At 41.1% G+C, this 21,858-nt stretch overlaps 1 protein-coding gene across 1 annotated transcript; it reads right to left on the minus strand.

The window, feature by feature from the left end:
* Positions 1-6,641: 6,641 nt before the first annotated feature.
* On the minus strand, positions 6,642-7,637 carry LOC309847608 (olfactory receptor 10H1; the record flags this gene model as incomplete). Its single annotated transcript, XM_082698176.1, has 1 exon — positions 6,642-7,637. Exon 1 carries the CDS (start codon positions 7,587-7,589, stop codon positions 6,642-6,644), a length of 948 nt encoding a protein of 315 aa, XP_082554302.1. The 5' UTR covers positions 7,590-7,637.
* Positions 7,638-21,858: the final 14,221 nt, after the last annotated feature.

A 21,858-nucleotide genomic window follows, 5' to 3' on the forward strand; every position in this document is an offset into this window, starting at 1 on the left:
GTGGTTGGATCACTGCTTCATCTCCAATTCTATTCCCCAGCCCTCCCCTGCTCTCCAGCCCCACTATACCTTCAGCTGTTCTGTAACAAAGCAAGCATGCTTGGATCTCAGGAACTTTGCACAAGTTGTTGCTTCTTCCTGAAACACCCTCCCCCTACTCTTATACATCCTTAAGTATGACCTTAAATGCCACTTCCTCAGAAAACCCTTTCCTGATTTCCCAATTCCAGGTTACCATCGCTATTATAAGCAACTCCTATCACAGCAACTTCTTTCTTTTTCCTCATAGCATTTATCATAGTTTACCATATATATTCAGTAGGTTGATTATTTGTTTAATATCTACATCTTTCTCTAACAAGTACAAGCACTGAAATCAGGGGTCATGTGTGATCAGTGTAACATTGTATCCCTAGTGACATCTAAAAAGTGCCTGGCACACAGTAGGTGCTCAATAGCTGTTGAATAAATACAACAAGGTTTGTCATCATTGGCACTATTGACATTTGGAGATGGCTCATTCTTTGTGGCAGGTTTTGCTCTTGTAGGATTTTGAACAGCATCCCTGGCCTTCACCCACTAGATATTGTAGAATATCTCACCCTCCTTCAGCTGTAATAACCAAAAATTCTCCAGAAACTTGCAAGTGTCCTCTGAGGAGCACTGGTGAAAATCATGTCCCTTTTGGTGGCCTTTAGTGTTTGGTCTATACCTTGGTCTGTATTTCTCTGTGTGTCATTCTATCAAGCACTTAGAAACTCTTCAAAGACAGGGAAGAGCAATGTACCCACCTCTGTACTCCCCAAACTAGCACAGGATTTGAGACACAGAAGGCTGCAAATAATTATAGAACAAATCTTTAAAAGTTGGCATTAATTGAGTGCAATTGCATGCCAGTCATTGTCAATCGCCCTACACAGATGATGCTATTTAATTCTCAGAACTATCCTAAGGGATGACTACATTATTATTAAATTCATTTTAATGACAGGAAACTGAGGCCAAGAGATAGGATGTAATTTAACCGATGCCACTTTGCTTCATCCCTTACCCACTGCACAATCCTGTCTGCAATTCAGAGCATCTTTTTTATCTCTCAAGAGAGCTATGTTTCACCTATGTCTAGTGCCATTAGCTGTTGCCACAGTGATGAGTCATGGGGATCACTCATAGAGGCTAGGAGCCATAGAGAGGAAGATATTCCAGGAGAAGAGGGTTCTGGGAGAAGAGGGTTAGGTCGGGAAGCTTAGTTGGAGCTGCACTTCTCCCAATGGTGCCCCCTCCTGGACCCCAATCCTCTCCACTGAAGGTCAGCTCCTTCTGCAGCACTGATAACCAAGATGGATATATCAAAGTTGAAGACTCCAATTGGTCATTGCCTCAACTTACACCTCTCTCTGATCCCAAGCTCATCAAACAAAACTTGAAATTATAAAGTCGTCCTAACTACTGTGGATATCCTTGTGCCAGACACCATGCTAAGCCCTTCACAAGCATTGTCTCACTTCAGTCTTAAAACTGTCTTAGAAGGTAGGTGTTGTGCATTCCTCCAGGGTAGGCTGAGAGGGGAAGTGAGCTGCCCAAGCATAAACAGCAAAGTCTGAGAGCCAGTTTCTCCACCCTACTGAAACAGTGTTAATAAAGTTGAAATTTTTTTTGTCCTTCTGCTCGGATAGACAAAAATTGTACCTCACAGTTACCTTCATTTGCCATCATTCTTCTAAACTGATTTATTCAACAAATATTTGAGAACTTAGCATATACTATGCAGACATAGAAAAATGGACCAAGAGTCCCTGACTACCTCAAAAAACATTCTGGTAGGTGGAGACAGACAACATCCAATAGGCAGATATATGCCAGGTGATAATAAGCACATGTCGGGAAATAACCAGATAAAGAGACATAGGATATGGCTGAGGTGTTTCTAATTTCTGTGGTAGGGTTAGAGAAGGGCTCTATGATTTTTGAACAGGCATGTTTTTGGGGATTTGAGACTGAGTTGATGTTTTTTAAGATAAGAAAGACTGTGGAAGAATTGTGTGTGTGAGAGAGAGAAAGAGACAGAGATAGAGAAAGAGAGAATGATAACAGAACTGAGAACTTCCAAGAGTTAGGGTTTAGACACATTGTTTGAGATGCCTACTAGATAACCATGTGGAGATACTGCATAGGCAGTTGGATAGAGATGAAGATAAGAATTTGGGGGTCACTTGTGTGCAGAGTATACATAAAGCCCTGATACTGATAGGACACCCCAGGAAGGAAGAACACTGATGAAGTTCAAGGATCAGATGGTTTTAATGGCCACTTTGTGTTCCAAGTATAAATAAACCAACATTTGTTTACCAATGTTTCATTAATGAGTATATCTAATATGTTTTATAATTAATAATGCCACTGCTATGAATATACTTTTTTTGCACAGATATGGGATATATCTGTAAGAGGCCAATCTAATTTGGTAGGAAGATAAGAAGCCAGTTCAAACCCTGGTCAGTCTGACCTCAAACACAGCTCCCCCCAACACTGTCTCCCACTGCTTTGGAGGACAATGAGGTTTCTCACAGTAGATATTATAAGCCAGCCTTCTGGTTTGTTCAGTATTATAGGGAATACATTGGTCCACCCAAGAAATATCTATTAATTAATGAATTATATCTTCCAAGTATCATGTTGGTGTTATGTGATGGTGAGCAAGATGGACAGATTTCCTGACCACAGAAAGCTAATAGCCTAAGAGATCCCAATGAGTTAGCAAAAGACACTGGGGTTCTGACTCACGGTGGGTACCCAGCCGCCTTCCAGGTTCTCTTTCCATTTAGATACGAGCAGGATCAGAGGCCAACTGGCCTTTAATGAAGACAATGAAAGAGGCTACTTTGTATTTTGGTCCAGGTTGGCTACGCTACTGGGAAAGTGGAGCATCTTAACTCAGTGTGAAAGGAATTCACTGCAAAACCAAACTTACTTTAAAATAATGAGGTAGTCCTGAATCTATAGAAACAGCCCATCAGTCTCCCAAAGATTCTTGCTCCAGTGCATGGTGGGTTATAATTTCCTACCTGTGTGGTTTAAAAGGCTCTCAGGATGGGCGCCTGGGTGGCTCAGCTGGCTGAACATCTGACCTGGTTTCCACTCAGGTCATGATCTCAGGTCATGGGATCAGACCCCACACTGGACTCCATGCTGAGCCTGGAGCCTGCATGTGATCCTCTCTCTCCCTCCCCCTACCCCATTTGCACTCTATTTCTATCTTTAAAAAACTAAAAAATAGAAAAATAAATAAAAGGCTCTCAGAGTTCTGGAGTGTTTGGTTTGAAAATAGACTAGTCCTCCATGGACAGGCAACCCACAAAACCCACTGTAGGAAGATGCTGTGTGAAGTGCTTGGTTGTCAGGACTGGGATTCACAAAAGACCTACAACAGAAGCTCGGCCCTACTAAGTTGCATGATGTTGTATGAGTCATCCAAACATTTTAACCCTGAGTTTCCCATCTGTCAAATGGAGTGGATGTGGGGCGCCTGGGTGGCTCAGTGGGTTAAAGCCTCTGCCTTCGGCTCGGGTCATGATTTCAGGGTTCTAGGATCGAGCCCCGCATCGGGCTCTCTGCTCAGCAGGGAGCCTGCTTCCTCCTCTCTCTCTCTCTCTCTCTCTCTCTCTCTGCCTGCTTCTCTGCCTACTTGTGATCTCTGTCTGTCAAATAAATAAAATCTTTAAAAAAAATGGAGTGGATGTGAATTTATGTGCTCTGATCCCTTATTGTGAGGCTATAATGAGATAATGTACATGAGGGGGAACAGGAAACATGCAGTGCAGTGTACATTCTGCAAAGGAGGACGGTCTGGGTTTCCCACTTTTGACTGAAGTTGTTTCCTACATCCTCCCACTTCATGATAACATGGGATATTTTTATTGCTCAAGTTGTAAAGAAAAACTGCATTCAACTTTAGAACAAATGACAAATTGTTTACTATTCAACTTAAATATGAATAAATGTATTTTTATTAGCTTTGGCCAATTGGAAATGTATTGCTTGTGCATTTTTGTGCATTTTCATTACATGTATTATTATGTACAACAGTAACACCATAAGCTAGTGTCCATTAAGTATTATGATAAATTGCTCTTTTAAAATAATTCATAAATTCAGGAGTGCCTGGGTGGCGCAGTGGGTTAAGCTGCTGACTTCAGCTCAGGTCATGATCTCAGAGTCCTGGGATGGAGCCCCTGTCCGGCTCTCTGCTAGGCAGGGAGCCTGCTTCCCCCTCTCTCTCTGCCTGACTCTCTGCCTACTTGTGATCTCTCTCTGTCAAATAAATAAATGAATAAAATCTTTTTTTAAAATTTCATGAATTCGGGCGCCTGGGTGGCTCAGTGGTTAAGCTGCTGCCTTCGGCTCAGGTCATGATCTCAGGGTCCTGGGATCGAGTCCCGCATCGGGCTCTCTGCTCAGCAGGGAGCCTGCTTCCTCCTCTCTCTCTGCCTGCCTCTCTGCCTACTAGTGATCTCTCTCTGTCAAATAAATAAATAAAATCTTAAAAAAAAATAAAATAAAATAAAATTTCATGAATTCATATACAGAAACAATTTAAGGAAACCTTTCTTTAAACATTTTATTTATAAGTAATCCCTATACCCAACATAGGGCAGGAACTCACAACCTCAAAATCAAACCAAGAGTCAATCAAATCAAGATTCACATACTTTACCAACTGAGCCAGCCAGGTACCTCAAGGAAACCTTTTTTTATTGAGATATAATTGGCACATAACATTGTGTAAGTTTAAGGTATAGTATGTGTTGATTTGATACATTTGTATATTGCAATATGATGACTACTGTATCATTAGCTAATACCTCTATCATGTCAAATAATTATCATTTCATTTTTGTGGTGGGAACGACTAGGATCTAGTCTCTTAGCAACTTTTAAGTTACCAATATAGTATTGTTGTCCATAATCACTATGCTCTGGGTAAGACCTCCAGGACTTATTTATCTACTGGTTGCAAATTTGTACCTTTAAACAACATCTTCCCAATTCCGCCTCAGCCCCTGGTAACAAACAATTTTACTCTGCTTTATACAAGTTCACCATAATAAGTGATATTATGTAGTATTTGTTATTCTCTTAAATATACATATTTTCAACAAATTATATATATTATGTAATATTATGTAGTATAAATCCCTCCTCATGCCTACAAGGAAGCATTAAGCTGATCTGATCATGAGATACCCCTCTATCCTGGACTCTGCATTTATTGTGGCTCAACAAAGAGTTCCCCACTGGCCTGTGTTCCACATTACTTTCTTCTTTTTTTTAAGATTTTATTTATTTACTTGACAGACAGAGATCACAAGTAGGCAGAGAGGCAGAGAGAGTGGGGGGAAGCAGGCTTCAGGTCGAGCAGACCCCAATGTGGGGCTCGATCCCAGGACTCCGGGATCATGACCCGAGTTGAAGGCAGAGGCTTTAACCCACTGAGCCACCCAGACGCCCCATCTTTCTTTCTTTCTTTCCTTTTTTGTTGTTGTTCTCTAGCTGGTTTTGTGTTTTATTTGGTATATTCCAAATATTCATCAAAAATATATAGAAAACATGCGATTTTAACATTTTTAAATTTTTTTATAAACATATAATGTATTATTAGCCCCGGGGGTACAAGTCTGTGAATAGCCAGGTTTACACACTTCACAGCACTCAACATAGCACATCCCTTCCACAATGTCCGTAACCCAACCACCCTTTCCCTCAGTTTGTTTTGTGAGATTAAGAGTCTCTTATGGTTTGTCTCCCTCCCGATCCCATCTTGTTTCATTTATTCTTTTCCTACCCCCCCAAAACCCCCACTTTGCCTCTCAACTTCCTCATATCAAGGGAGATTATATGATAATTGTCTTTCTCCGACTGACTTATTTCACTCAGCATAATACCCTCTAGTTCCATCCATGTCATCACAAATGGTAAGATTTCATTTCTTTTGATGGCTGCATAGTATTCATATACCAGATCTTTATCCATTCATCTTCACATCACTTTCTAACACAACAGGTGATTTCTCACAGTGGGACTTTTTCCTTGAATTGACTGTGGAGATACACACTTGAAATGCAGAGTTTTCCATGATTTTTTTCTCTGAGTCTGCTTTATTACTATTTCTCACTGCTGTTGCACAGATCTGTGCAATGCTGAAATTTTGGGTGCTTTGCTCTCCTCTGTTATAATTTGGCTTAGTCTTTTGTAACCTTGCAAAATCCATGTTGTAGGTACCCATTGCTGCCTAGTAGAAGGTGGGGAACTGACATCCTCCATTTCTCTTCATAATATGGATTAATAGTTGTGGAAGTAATTAGACCTTCTGGCAGGAGAAGAACAGATCCTAGGTTTGATGCTGCCTAGTAAAGTGTCCTGCAGCAGGTAAGAATCATGAAATCTGATTTTCTCTGTGTATCACCATCTCATACATCTTAATACACTCTTAAAGTTGATTAACCATTGTGTGTACAGTTGAATGTTGCCTTCAAAGGTCCTTGTAAACCTTAAAGCATCACATAAATATAGGTTATTGCATTTCTAATGGTAGCATCTGATAACATGATTTAAGCTGTTTCCAAGTAATTCCTCCCATATCATCATATTTTTTCTGGGTAGAGTTTGCTGAGGAAGGTCTTCTTCATGGCAGTCTTCAGCTCCTTGTTCCTGAGACTGAAGATAATAGGGCTGAGGAAGGGTGTGAGGATTGTGTAGGTGATGCCCATCAGAGTGTCCCCTTCCAGAGACTGAGGAGCCTTGGGCTTGAGGTAGATGACAGAAGCAAATCCATAGTGCACGACCACCACAGTGAGGTGGGACGCACAGGTGGAGAAGGCCTTGTGCCGGCCCTCTGCAGAAGGGATTTTCAAGATGGCGGCCACGATGAAGGCATAAGAGAGGAGGATGAGGAGAAAGCAGCCCAGCAGGGCAGTGATGCACACCAGGCCCAAACCCAAGGCCACTATTGGTACATCAGTTCCACAGGCCAGCTTCAACAGTGGTGGCACATGGCAAGCAAAATGGTGAATTTCATTGGGTCCACAGAAGGTTAGGCGGAAAACGGCCATGGTTACCACCAGCCCCATGACAGAGCCACCAACCCAGGACCAGGCCACCAGGCAGGAGCAGCCGCGGGGGCTCATGAGCACATTGTAGCGCAAGGGGTGGCAGATGGCCACATAGCGGTCGTAGCCCATGATGGTGAGAAGGAAGGAGTGGGTGAAGCCAAACATGAAGGAGAAGAACATCTGACTGGCACAGGCCGCAAAGACAATGGCATGGTAGGTGGAGAGCAGGTCAGCCAGTAGGCGTGGGGTGATGGCCAAGGTGTAGAGGATCTCAGAGATGGACAGGGCACACAGAAAGAGGTACATGGGTGTGTGCAGGCTGCGCTCACTCCAGACAGTGGCCATGATGAGCAGGTTTCCCAGCAGCGTGAACAGGTACATCAGCAGGAACAGAAAGAAGAACATCAGCTGAAGGTGGGGGAAGGTGGAGAAACCCACCAGTATGAATTCAGTCACCACTGAGAAGTTGCTTCTCTGCATAGAGGCTGTATCTGGGATGAAGTGTGACAGAGAGAGGTCAGCTACTGGATGGAGAAAGGCTTTCTCCATACCTGAAATGGCTCAGGAAACTGCCCCTGATCAGTGACCGCTGGCATTTGTGAAAATTAGTAGAGGGAAATCTCACTAAAATGCACTGGAAGGTTTCAGCAGGAAGAGCTCTCATACCTTGCCCCTCCTGGTGGATTGCAAACTGGACAAGACAGGAAGAGGTGGACTTGACCTTGGGTATGGATACTACTTCCTGCCCCTAACAGTTCTCCTTTTGAGAAACCACTATACTTTGAATTCTCCATTTATTCTAATGGACTTTTATTTTTTTTTTATTCTAATGGACTTTTAATAACAGCTTTGCTATCTTACCCCTGTTCTTCTTAAGAATTTTACCTCTTGTTTGTTCCCCTCAACCTGCCTTCGATTTTTCGGTAGCTTGTTTGCACTAGATTGTGATTCCCTTTTATTCCCAAATAAACACATCTTTTGCTGGTAAAATAACTGTTTTTATTTTTAATGTTAACACATTGATTGAATTCCCACCCTGGGCCTCTTATGATTTAACCCTCTCATTATTTTAATAAAGAAGGTGCTGTTTTTATCACCAACATTTTGAGTATCTTGAGCATACTCATTGAGAATATTGGTGTGCATAGAGGTTGGGCTACTGGCTCAAGGTGATGCTGTCAAAATGGCAGAGCTAAGACTTGAACCCATGCCTGACTGTCTCCAAAGACTATGCCTTTCACTACCCTTCTGGATTGCCTACCAAAATGAGAACATTCTTCCACTGGAGCTTCCACCCATTGTCCCTGGGTTCCCTACTCCCTTCCGATAAACCCTGTTCTCCCCATAGCCTCAGAGACCACAAGAGACCCTTTCCCCATGACTACAGCTCCTTGGATCAGCTTGCCCCTCTAACTTAAATCAGATTCTTCCCCTGGATTTACCCATGCAGGGAGTCAGAAGCAGGAGGCTGATTAGAAATAACATTATGGTTGTTTTCCAGCTCCTATGAAGGAAGTCTATATGTTCTAAAGCAACACAACATGGCCATCAGACAGGGGACATGGGAGCCAGCCAACCTGAGTTTGAATTCTTGTTCTGCCTACTGCATAAACTTGAGCAAGTTTCTTCACCTCTCTGTACCTCCATGTCCCCCTACCTACTTCAAAGAGTTGTTATGAGAAATAAATGAGTTTCTTGGAAGGTCACCTGACACACACCAAGTACTACCTATGGTAAATCAATACAGTAAATAGTACATAGTCTGTGTACATAGTCTGTGATCAGGAAATAACTTCAATTTAATGAGATTTCCATGTTTCTTTATGAGTAACTTAACCATTTTAAAATGATCTTTTTATTAGGCAATATAAACTTTAAAAGGTGTAAACCACTAATAATCTTTCTGTCTCTATTTGCCTGTTCTTGGCACTCATCTAAATGAAATTATATTCTATGTGACCTTTGGGATCTGGCTTCTTTCATTCAGCCTACTGGTTTTGAGGTTTATCGACATTGTAGTATGTAACGTTCTGAAAACTTTGTTGCTTTTCATGATTGACCAATATTCCACTGCATGGATAAGCCATTTTCTACTTTTTTTTTTTTTGTCTATTTACTTTGTTTACTTTTGTCTACTTTTTTGTCTATTTACTCACATTTGGATTGCTTCCACTTTTTCATTATTGTGAATAGTGCTACTATGAATATTCATTCTTGCAGGAGCTCAAAGCATATCGGTGGTTGCCAGGGACTGGGGAGGGAGAGTAGGGAATGATTGCTAATGGACACAGTGTTTCCTTTGGATGATGAGAAAGTTCTAGAACTAGATAGAGGTGGTGGCTTCACAACACTGTGAATGTAGTTAATACCTCTGAACTGTATGCTATAAAATGGCTAAAATGGTAAGTTTTATGTTATAGTACTTTACCACAATAAAAAAAATCAGGAAAAAGTGGCCAATGCCCTCTTAAGTGGCCACAGTTCCCTGTCAAGCCCTGACAGGTTGATAGTGAGAAATGAAGGGGGAGCAACTGTTGGTGACTAGAGGCTGCATTCTCCAAATACCACCAGTTTCCAGAGTTTCTTGGCTTCCCTTCTGTGGAGTCCCTTGCACCCTTCCTCCACTTTTGGGTGAGCACCTGGCCATAGGTCCCCTAGGACTATTCCCCCAACAACCCCCCAGTCAGTCCTGCCACTCTGACAGGTGAGTCAAAGTCAATAATTTGGAAATAAGAACCTCCTAGAGGAGGCTGAATGGGTGAGACCAGTGTCATGAGTTGTGCTCACGAGCTTCCAGTGGCTCTCCACCATCTAATGCAAGGTTTCTCAACTGTGGGACTCTTGATTTTTAAGGCAAGATCATTCTTTGCTGGGGTGGTGATGATGGGCATTCTGTGCCTTATCAGGTGTTTGGCAGCATCCTTGACTCCTACCAACCCTTGCTTAGTTGTGACAACCAAAAATGTCTCTAGGCAATCACCAATGTTCTCATGGGGGCAAAGTCAACCCTGGTTGAAAGCAATGATCTAGATAGTGCAGTAGCAATTTCTTAGCACGTTTCCTCTGCCCCAATCTTGGTTCTATCCCTTCTCTGCCCATCAAATGCCTGTTTATCTTTAAGCTTCAGCTTAAATGTGGAAAGAGCCAAGATGTCCTTCAATAGACGAATGGATAAAGAAGATGTGGTCCATATATACAATGGAATATTACTCAGCCATCAGAAAGGACGAATACCCAATTTTTGCATCAACATGGACAGGACTGGAGAACATTATGCTGAATGAAATAAGTGAAGCAGAGAGAATCAATTATCATTGATTTCACTTACTTGTGGATCATAAGGAATAACACAGAGGACCTTAGAAGAAGGAAAGGAAAAGTAAAGAGGGGGAAATTAGAGGGGGGAGATTAAACATGAGAGACTATGGACTCTGAGAAACAAAATGAGGGTTTTAGAGGGGAGGAGGGTTGGGGGATGGGTGAGCCTGGTGATGAGTACTGAGGAGGGCAGGTATTACATGGAGAACTGGGTGTGGTACATAAACAATGAATATTGGAACACTGAAAAAATAAAATAATAAACAAGTAAGTAAATAAATAAAGATTCAGCTTAAATGTCATCCTGGACATTCTCCTCCCAAAGCAGATTTAATCACTCATTCCTGCATGCTTCCAAAACAATGACTCTTGAGTAAGTTTAAAATTCCTTGCTCCTAACTTACCATGACCCTCATCATAATGGGTCATGCTGGAGACAAACTGTTCCTGGCACTGGATTTTGAGTTCTTGGTGAGAATAGCTACCCTTTATTGGATGTATCCTATAAACCCAGCACCTATGCTTATGCATTTTGTATTAAATCTTTACTCCAACATTATAAGGCATCCCCTATGATCCTCATCTTATAGATGTGGTCACCGAATCCCACAGAAGACACATCACTTGCTCAAGGGACCACAGCTGCGGAATAAGGAAGCCAGGATCAGAACCTGTATTTGAATGCTTCCAAAATTTATCTCTTCCTAACCTCTCTGTCATATTCACCACTTACTGGTGGCTGTTAATGAATGTCAGAGGCCACTCCCAGGGCCTGGGAGATGGCAGCCTCACTATGCTGGACCACTCCGTCCCAGTATCAGTTAAGATCACAAAAATCCACAGCCATGAAGAAAGAAAGGGAGAGGACGAATGAGAAGATGAGAAGTTACCTTGTCCTGAGAAGGTGGTCCAGAGCTGCATAAAGCACCCTCTGGAGTGATGGGGATGAAGAATGCACCTAAGAGGGGTGCCTGTTCATTCTGGAAAAAGCAAAACTAGGGAGACAGTAAAAAGACTGGTGGTTGCCAGGTTCAGTGGCAAGAGAGGAAGGGATAAATAGGTAAAACTCTGAGGGTGTGGGGTAAGCTGGTGAACTGTTCTGTATGATACTGTAATGGTGGATAATTACATCGTGCATTTGTCAAAACCCACAGCATCAACCACACAAACAGTGAACCCTAAGGTAAACTGTAGGCTTTTGTCAATAATAATGTGTCAATATTACCTCAGCTACTGTAACAGATGTAACACTATTATATCCTGTAATGCAGGATAATAAGGGGGAGAAACTGTGTGCAGGGAGAGAAAGGATCTATAAGAAATCTCTACATTATCTGCTCAATTTTTTGTGACTTTTTATTTTTTTACTTACTTTAAATTCAGTTAGTTAACACATGGTGTATCATTAGTTTCAGAGGCCTTAAGGAGGGCACAAGATGTAATGAGCACCGGGCGTTACAGGCAACTGACAAATTCCTCTCAATTTTTCAGAGCATTTTTTAAATTTCTTTATTTGAGAGCGAGTGGAGGGGCAAGAGGAAGAAGGAGCAGCAGACTCCTCACTGGGCAGAGAACCCAGACAAGGGGCGACATCCGGACACTGAGATCATGACCTAAGCTGAAGACAGACGCTTAAGGCAGTGTGAACAGATACATGAGCCACTTTCTCTCTCAAATAAAGAAATTTTAAAAATTGAGCAGATGATGCAGAGATTTCTTATAGATCCTCTCTCTCCCTGCAGACCAGTCTTTTTACTGAGGGAGCAAGGGGAGAGTGGGAGAGATGTCTGGCTACCTAGAACTTAGAGGAAATCATGGTGGGGCCAGCTGCTGCCCATATACACCCATAAGGCTGGGTTCCTTGTGGAAGGGACTATGTGTGCATTGCAGGATCGAGCTGCATTTCTGGTACCCATAGATACCAGTAACACCTCTCAGTTGGGAAAATCAAAAGTATCTTTGCATATTGTCATATGTATCCTTGGGGGGCAGAAGTGCCCCTCACTGAGAACCACAGGCTAGATCTGTCTTGCCTCTCAGTCCCCATCCTGTCTTACCTGTCTGCCCGCATCCTGGCTGTCTCTTCTTAGTCAAACTGTTGGTTTTCCCTTCTTGGCATCCTCCTTCACGCTTTAGACACCTCCTGTTTGCCTTTTCTCTCCCTCTCTTCATCCTTAAATCCACACCATCACCCCATCTGTCCCTCAGGCCTCTCTGACAGTTTATACCCCTGAAGGTGGCTAGAGTCTCTCAATCCTGAATCCTCTTATCTCTCTCTTTTCTTTGCCTTTCCCTGATCCTTTACCATTGGTTTCTGGGCAGGACAAAGAGGAGAAAGAGGTGCAAAGTCAGAGAAGTATTCTGGGTAACTTTGAGGGGCAGCTCTTCTGTCTCTGTACCTCAGTTTCTCAGCTATCCAATGAACCTCCCTCATAAAGTAATGTGAGCTCCAAAAAAGCAATGCCTGCAAAGCAATCATCACACTGCCTCAAAGCTAGGAAGTGGAACCCCCACCTACTGCCCCCATGCCATAGACTCAAGTTGCACAAGGGGCTGTATAAACAGGATGGCTTCACTGAGTCCAGGACAGGTGCTGGTTCCCCAGGTCTCTCTTAGGTGGAATGTGAGGAAGGTGACTCACCTGGGGTCAAGGCTCTGCATCTGCCTCTGCCTCACTCCAGCAGGAGGTCCTTGGTTAGTGTTGCTCTGCAGGTGAGGAGGGCTGGACAGGTGAGGGCTAGACTGTAAAACAAGGGGTTGCTGCCCTGAGCATGCCGGCTGGACAGGAGTGGCAGGGGGTGGGGGGGAGGACATAAGCCTGTCCTTCATTATTTATGCCGCCTCTGTTCCTTACCTGTGCCTTCTCTCACTGTGGTCCTACTGCTTCTGCTTCTGCTACAGGGATGCCAGGACCCCTTGGGATCCTGCAAGGGAGGGGGCAGCCTCAGAGAGACTATGTCCTCACTTTCCTTCCCTCCCTGATTGCCAGGGGTGAGTCAATTACCTGAGCTTCTCAGGGACTTAAGCAGAGTCTAATGCTCTGCAAACTTGGGATCTGAGGCCCTGATTTCTGGTGCTGAGAGAAGAGTAGCCCTGCCATGGGCCACTGGGGTCAAGGAGTCTGCCAAATACACCCTCCTGACCTTCATCCTTCCCCACTCGGGTCACTTACACAATTAAATGTCTTTTTAAAGATATAAAACATTTAAAAAACTACAACTGTTTGTTTCCTCTTATTAAAGAGTTGAGATATCACAACTAAGGCTAAAATCATGCAATGGCCAGCCATGCAATTATGAGGGTGAATTTGATGGGCATCCTTCCACACCTTTGTGCACATGTGACATGTAAACAAACATAAAATAAGATTATTATGAGTTTTTGTTGTGGATTAAGGTAGGTATCTTTCTGTAACTTGGTTTTTTTTTTTTTCTTTTTCTTAACTCAACATCACAAAGTGAAACCCATGTTAGTTTACAGAGACCAAGGTTTCTGTACCTTGGCAGTACTGACATTTGGGGCTGGATCATTCCTTGTAGCAGGGGTTGTCTGGTACCTTGCAGAATGTTCTCCACCTGCCAGATGCCAGTAGCCTCCCCACCCCAGTCATGACAAAAATGTCTCCAGATATTGCCAAAATTGCCACTGCCTGCCACTGAGAGCCACTATTATACAACCGCCTCATTTTTATAAAATCAGTTTAATATTCAATTTTATGAATATGCACAATATATAGTTATCTGATAGACACTTCAGTTGCTTCTGATTTTTCACTGTTGTTAGGAATAATGCGATACATACCTTTGTATATCATTTACTACCCACAGGTAGTAAATTTGTATTAAATACAAATTAAGGGGGTGCCTTAATTTGGCTCAGTGGGTTAAGCTTCTGCCTTCGGCTCAGGTCATGATCTCAGGGTGCTGGAATCGAGCCCCACATCAGGCTCTCTGCTCAGCAGGGAGCCTGCTTCCTCCTCTCTCTCTCTGCCTGCCTCTCTACCTACTTGTGATCTTTGTCTGTCAAATAAATAAATAAATAATCTTGTTTTAAAAAATACAAATTACTACTAGTGAGATAATCAGGTCATAGGAAATACGATTCTTAAATTTAGGAAGAATTGGCAAATTAAACTCCCAAATGGCTGTGCTAATTCACACTCCAGGCACCTGGGTATCAGAGGATTTATTTCTCCCACCCTCACTAATGCCTCATCATGTGAAACTTAATTTTACCAATATGGTTGCCGAGTGGTCTCCTGTTGTGGCTTTAATTTGCATTTCCCTAATTACTGAAAAGCTCCACTGGTTTTTAACTATGTGAGTTCCCTCTTTTTGATATGTCTATCCAAAACTTTTTTTCATTTTCCTGTTGGATTGTCTTGTTCTTATTGATTTGCAGGCATTTTTTGAAGAGATTCTAAATACTAGTTTTTGTACAATTTTTTGACTTTGCCTTTTGTTTCTTATGCCTCACTACTTTTCCTGTCAGATACATTCTCCTTAGTTTCTGCCCTTTTTTCATGATTTATATTTATTTTTTATTTAAATTCAATTAGCCAACATATAGTACATACGTAGTATCCAAACTAGTGTTCAATAAATAGTGTTCAATTTCAATATTGAACTAGTGTTCAATAATAAGTTCATCTGTATGGGGTGCCTGGGGGCTCAGTGGGTTAAAACCTCTGCCTTCAGCTCAAGTCATGATCCTAGGGTCCTGGGATAGAGCCCCACATAAAGCTCTCTGCTTGGCAGGGAGCCTGCTTCCTCCTCTCTCTCTGCCTGCCTCTCTGCTTACTTGTGATCTCTGTCTGTCAAATAAATAAATTAAATATTTTAAAAATATTAATAATAATTTATCAGCTCTAATAATCATCCTTGGTTTCTTCTAATGCTTTTATAAGATAGTGTTAGGGTTGAAAAACTACCTCTCATAGATTTTCTGTTTCTTTTTTTTTTTTTTTTTTTTTTTAATTTATTTTTTATTTTCAGCATAACAGTATTCATTATTTTTCACCACACCCAGTGCTCCATGCAATTCGTGCCCTTTATAATACCCACCACCTAGTACCCCAACCTCCCACCCCCCACCCCTTCAAAACCCTCAGATTGTTTTTCAGAGTCCATAGTCTCTCATGGTTCACCTCCCCTTCCAATTTCCCCCAACTCCCTTCTCCTCTCTAACTCCCCATGTCCTCCATGCTATTTGTTATGCTCCACAAATAAGTGAAACCATATGGTAATTGACTCTCTCTGCTTGACTTATTTCACTCAGCATAATAATCTCTTCCAGTCCTGTCCATGTTGCTACAAAAGTTGGGTATTGGTCCTTTCTTTTTTTTTTTTTTTTTTTTTTCCTTACACCACACACAAAAATAGACTCAAAATGGATGAAGGACCTCAATGTGCGAAAGGAATCCATCAAAATCCTTGAGGAGAACACAGGCAGCAACCTCTTCGACCTCTGCCGCAGCAACATCTTCCTAGATTTTCTGTTTCTATAAGTAAAGTTTTATTGGAACACAGCCATCCCCATTCATCAACTATGACTATTTTTGTGCTAAGAGGGCAGAATTAAGTAGCTGTGACAGGAATAGTGTGACCTGCAAACTTGAAAATATTTACCATCTGTCCATTTACAGAGAAGTTTTGCCAGCCTCTCAAACTTTAATCTACCAAAAAGCACTGTGCAAACATTTCAGGCTGGATTTCAGCTTATTTTTTAAGACTTTTGGGGCACCTGGGTGGCTCAGTCATTGAGTGTCTGGCGTCAGCTCAGGTCATGATCCCAGGGTCCTGGGATAGATCCCCGCATTGGGCTTCCTGTTCAACGGGGGGCCTGCTTCTCCCTCTCCCACTCCCACTGCTTGTGTTCCCTCTCTTGCTGTGTCTCCCTCTGCCAAATAAACAAATAAATAAATAACTAAAAAAGGACTTTTTTAAAAGTGGTTTTAGGTCCTTAGCATATTTAAGAGGGAGGTACATATACCATATGAGATTTCCCATGTATCTCTTGCCCTGCATATTCATAGACTCCCATTATAAATATCCCCCACCAGAGTGGTTCTTTTGTTGCAATCAATGAATCTACATTGACACATCGTCACCCAAAGTCTGTAGTTTACATTATGATCTGCTCTCATTGTACATTCTAAGGGTTTTAACAAGTGTACAATGAGATGTATTCATCATTATGGTATCATAAAAGTATTTCCACTCCCCTAAAATCTCCTGTGTTCACCTTTCCATCCCTCCTTCCCCCCTCTGACCTCTGCCAACCACTGGTCTTCTTACTGCTTCCATCGTCTTGCCTTTTCCTGAACATAATGCAGTTGGAGTTGTACTGTCTGTAGCCTCTTCAGATTGGCTTCTTTTATATACTGATATGTATTTAAAGTTCCTCCATGTCGGGCATTACGGAGGGCACATATTGCATGGAGCACTGGGTGTGGTGCATAAACAATGAATTCTGGTACACTGAAAAGAAATTTAAAAAATTAAAAATTTTAAAAAATAATAAATTTCCTCCATGACTTTGTATAGCTTGATAGCTCACTACTGTTCAGTACTGAATAATATTCCATTCTAGATGGTCTAATGGACCACAGCTTATCTATTCACCTACTGAAGGACATCTTGGTTGTTTCAAGTTGGGGTAATTATGAATAAATCTGCTATAAACATCCATGTTCATGTTTTTATGGACCTAAGTTTTCAACACCTTGGGGTCAATACCAAGAAGGATGGTTGCTGAATTATATTGCCAGAATATATATAGTTTTGTAAGATACTGCCAAACTGTCTTCCAAAGTGGGGTACCATTTTGCATTCCCACCAACAGTGAATCAGAGTTCCTGTCGCTCCCCATCCTTATCAGCATTTGATGTGCCCAATGTTCTGGATGTAGCCATTCTAATAGGTGTGTGGTTGTAATACTTATTTTTGAATGTCTAACTAGTGATCTAACACAAGTTAATAAATAGTCCACTATTTAATATAAGTTTATTTATATGTGACTCTGTTCCATGATTCTTATTCTGTTCCACTGTTTTGTATATCTATTCCCATATAATATAAGGCTGTCTTAAAAAATTATTTTAACAGTATATGTATAACATGGTATTTATCTTTGATAGCAACAGCAGTTGTAGCAGTTTATAATGACTAAGATTTGGTCCATACTTATTCTGTTCTTGGTACTCTTCTAAGATTATAATTACACAAAACTGGTATATATGTGAGTCATCAATTCTCACAATCTATGAGCTAGGTACTCCTGGCATCTCCAGGTTCCAAATTTAGGAAACAGAGGTATAAGGAGTTTAAATAACTTGGCCAAGATCTTTAGGCATGAAGAAATGGATATTTGAAGCCCCCATATTGTTCTCATCTCTAATTCTACCATCCATTCCATTTTTTTCATATTTGCATCAGATATTCTTACACATGTACATGTTCATGTGAATTGTGAACTAGTAATTCAAATTTCATGTTTAAAAAAATTTTATGTTAAGTTAGACACCATGATGTGGGGTTCAATGAATCATGAGTTGCATTAAAATTTTTATCAGGTTTTCATCATTTTATAGATTCATTAATTTTTACATTATTATGTCTTTGGTAGCTCTCTCCTTTAATCTAGAAATTCTTTTATCTCCATTAGCAAAATGTTAAAGTTTTCCCCTAAATGTCTTGCTCATTTCTTGCTAGTGTTATTATTAGATGCCTCATAAATTTTGTTGCTTTTTTGAGTGAGATATTTTTTCCTATTATATTTGTGTTCATGAAGTTAATTATACAGGAAAGCTATATTGTTAGTCAATTCTCACAGTTTCCCTAGATAATTACTATTGGAAAATATTGACAACACTGATTCTCCCCATCCAATCCTTGTACCTCTTTTTTGTTTTCTTGTTCTAGTGAATTGTTTAGGTCCTCCAATACAATGCAGAAGAGAAGTAATGATAGTGGGTATCCTTTTCTTTTAATTGAGATATAATTGACATATAACATTATGTTAGTTTCAGGTGTACAAAATAAGGATTCAATATAGGCATATATTGAAAGTAGACATTCTTATCATTCCTCATGTTAATGGGAATCTTTCTATATCTTACAATTAGGTAAATTGCTTTATTTTTCAGTTCTCTACACCTGGGTACAGTAGGCATCATATTTTAATCCTCTGTCCCTTCTTGTCAGACTCAAACTCTATGTGCTGTATTTCCTGTTTTAAACTGTTAGTGATTAAATGTAGAAGCTTAGTTGAATTCAGGTTCTAGTTTTTAAACAACATTACTTCATAAGGGGTGTCATGTGTTTCCTATTGCTTCACATCAGGAGGAATGTAATGTCTAGCAGACACACTTAAAGTGGTATTAGAATTGATCACTGGGTTCTAATGTGTGTCTTACTTATTCATTCTACTTTTCTTTCATGGAATGCTTGCAGCTTTCATTGATCATCATTGTCTTGGAGATTAGAGCTTTTATTACAAAAGGCACACAGTCTCTGCTGAAAGCTGTGCTCAGTAGAACTGAGATGCGGAGCAATTGCCAGGCTTTTCTTGGTTAGTTGAGAACATCTGGGCACAGCCACAGATCCCTGTGTGAATGAGGAAGGCAAGAATTGGGCCACATGTGATCCTACTCATAAAACTGGTCATACCCAAGAAACCTCATTCCCTTTTACCTTGGAAGAGAGGGGAGTGTTCAGATGTGTCAACTTAGAGACTTCATCCTGAGCTTGCTCCAGTTGAAGGCTATCTTATGAGCTGTGTCCTTCTAAAGCTCATATTTTGAAGTCCTAACCCCCAAGTACATCATAATGTGACTATTTTTGGAGATAGGATCTTTAAAGAGGTAGTTAAGATAATATAAGTTCATATCGGTAGACCCTAATTCAGTATGACTGGCATCCTCATAAGAAAAGGAAATTTGAACAGTGAATCATGGAAGACTACATCAAAAACTAATGATGCGACATGGGGGCTTAAGTGGGTAGGAGAAGAATAAATGAAACAAGATGGGATTGGGAGGGAGACAAACCATAAGTGACTCTTAATCTCACAAAACAAACTGAGGGTTGCTGGGGGGAGGGGGTTTGTGAGAAGGGGGTGGGATTATGGACATTGGGGAGGGTATGTGCTTTGGTGAGTGCTGTGAAGTGTGTAAACCTGGTGATTCACAGACCTGTACCCCTGGGGATAAAAATATATGTTTATAAAAAATAAAAAATTAAAAAAAAAACAAAAACTAATGATGTAGGTAAATACAAATCAAAACCACAATGAGATACCACCTCACACCAGTCAGAATGGCTAAAATTAACAAGTCAGGAAATGACAGATGCTGGCAAGGATGCAGAGAAAGGGGCACCCTCCTACACTGTTGGTGGGAATGCAAGTTGGTGCAACCACTCTGGAAAACAGCATGGAGGTGTCTCAAAAAGTTGAAAATAGAGCTACCCTATGACCCAGCAATTGCGCATTACTGGGTATTTACCCTAATATACAAATGTAGTGATCCAAAGGGGCATGTGCACCCGCATGTTTATAGCAGCAATGTCCACAATAGCCAAACTATGGAAAGAACGTAGATGTCCATCAACAGATGAATGGATAAAGAAGATGTATTATATATATACACAATGGGATACTATGCAGCCATCAAAAGAAATGAAATCTTGCCATTTGTGGTGACATGGATGGAACTAGAGGGTATTATGCTTAGTGAAATAAGTCAATCGGAGAAAGACAATTATCATATGATCTCCCTTGATATGAGGAAGTAGAGAGGCAACATGGGAGATTTGTGGGGTAGGAAAAGAATAAATGAAACAAGATGGGATCGGGAAGGAGACAAACCATAAGAGACTCTTAATCTCACAAAATAAAATGAGGGTTGCTGGAGGGAGGGAAGGAGAGGGTGGTGGGGTTACGGACACTGGAGAAGGTATGTGCTATAAAGTGCGTAAACCTGGTGACTCACAGACCTGTACCCCTGAGGCTAATAATACATTATATGTTAATAAAAAATTTAAAAATTAACTGTTTCCTTTGCTGTGCAAAAGCTTTTGATCTTGATGAAATCCCAATAGTTCATTTTTGCCCTTGCTTCCCTTGCCTTTGGCGATGTTCCTAGGAAGATATTGCTGCCTGTGTTCTCCTCAAGGATTTTGATGGATTCCTTTCTCACATTGAGGTCCTTCATCCATTTTGAGTCTATTTTCATGTGTGGTATAAGGAAATGGTCCAGTTTCATTTTTCTGCATGTGTCTGTCCAATTTTTCCAACACCATTTATTGAAGAGGCTGTCTTTTTTCCATTGGACATTCTTTCCTGCTTTGTTGAAGATTATTTGACCATAGAGTTGAGGGTCTATTTCTGGGCTCTCTATTCTATTCCATTGATCTACCTGTTTGTTTTTGTGCCAGTACCATACTGTCTTGATGATGACAGCTTCATAATAGAGCTTAAAGTCAGGAATTGTGATGCCACCAACTTTGGCCTTCTTTTTCAATATTCCTTTGGCTATTCAAGGTCTTTTCTGGTTCCATATAAATTTTAGGATTATTTATTTCATTTCTTTGAAAAAAATGGATGGTACTTTGATAGGAATTGCATTAAATGTGTAGATTGCTTTAGGTAGCATAGATAATGAAAAAGTGCTCCATATCACTCAGCATCAGGGAAATACAAATCAAAACCACAATGAGATACCACCTCACACCAGTCAGAATGGCTAAAATTAACAAGTCAGGAAATGACAGATGCTGGCGAGGATGTGGAGAAAGGGGAACCCTCCTACACTGTTGGTGGGAATGCAAGCTGGTGCCACCACTCTGGAAAACAGCATGGAGGTTCCTCAAAGTGTTGAAAATAGAACTACCCTGTGACCCAGCAATTTCACTACTGGGTATTTACCCTAGCGATACAAACGTAGTGATCTGAAGAGGCATGTGCATCTGAATATCTATAGCAGCAATGTCTACAATAGCCAAACTATGGAAAGAACGTAGATGTCCATCAACAGATGAATGGATCAAGAAGATGTGGTATATATACACAATGGAATACTATGCAGCCATCAAAAGAAATGAAATCTTGCCATTTGCGACAAAGTGGATGGAACTAGAGGGTATCATGCTTAGCGAAATAAGTCAAGCAGAGAAAGACAACTATCATATGACCTCCCTGATATGAGGAAGTGGTGATGCAACATGGAGGCTTAAGTGGGTAGGAGAAGAATAAATGAAACAAGATGGGATTGGGAGGGAGACAAACCATAAGTGACTCTTAATCTCACAAAACAAACTGAGGGTTGCTGGGGGGAGGGGGTTTGTGAGAAGGGGGTGGGATTATGGACATTGGGGAGGGTATGTGCTTTGGTGAGTGCTGTGAAGTGTGTAAACCTGGTGATTCACAGACC

Source organism: Mustela nivalis (genome assembly GCF_964662115.1).
Source record: "Mustela nivalis genome assembly, chromosome: 1".
Taxonomy (NCBI): domain Eukaryota; kingdom Metazoa; phylum Chordata; class Mammalia; order Carnivora; family Mustelidae; genus Mustela; species Mustela nivalis.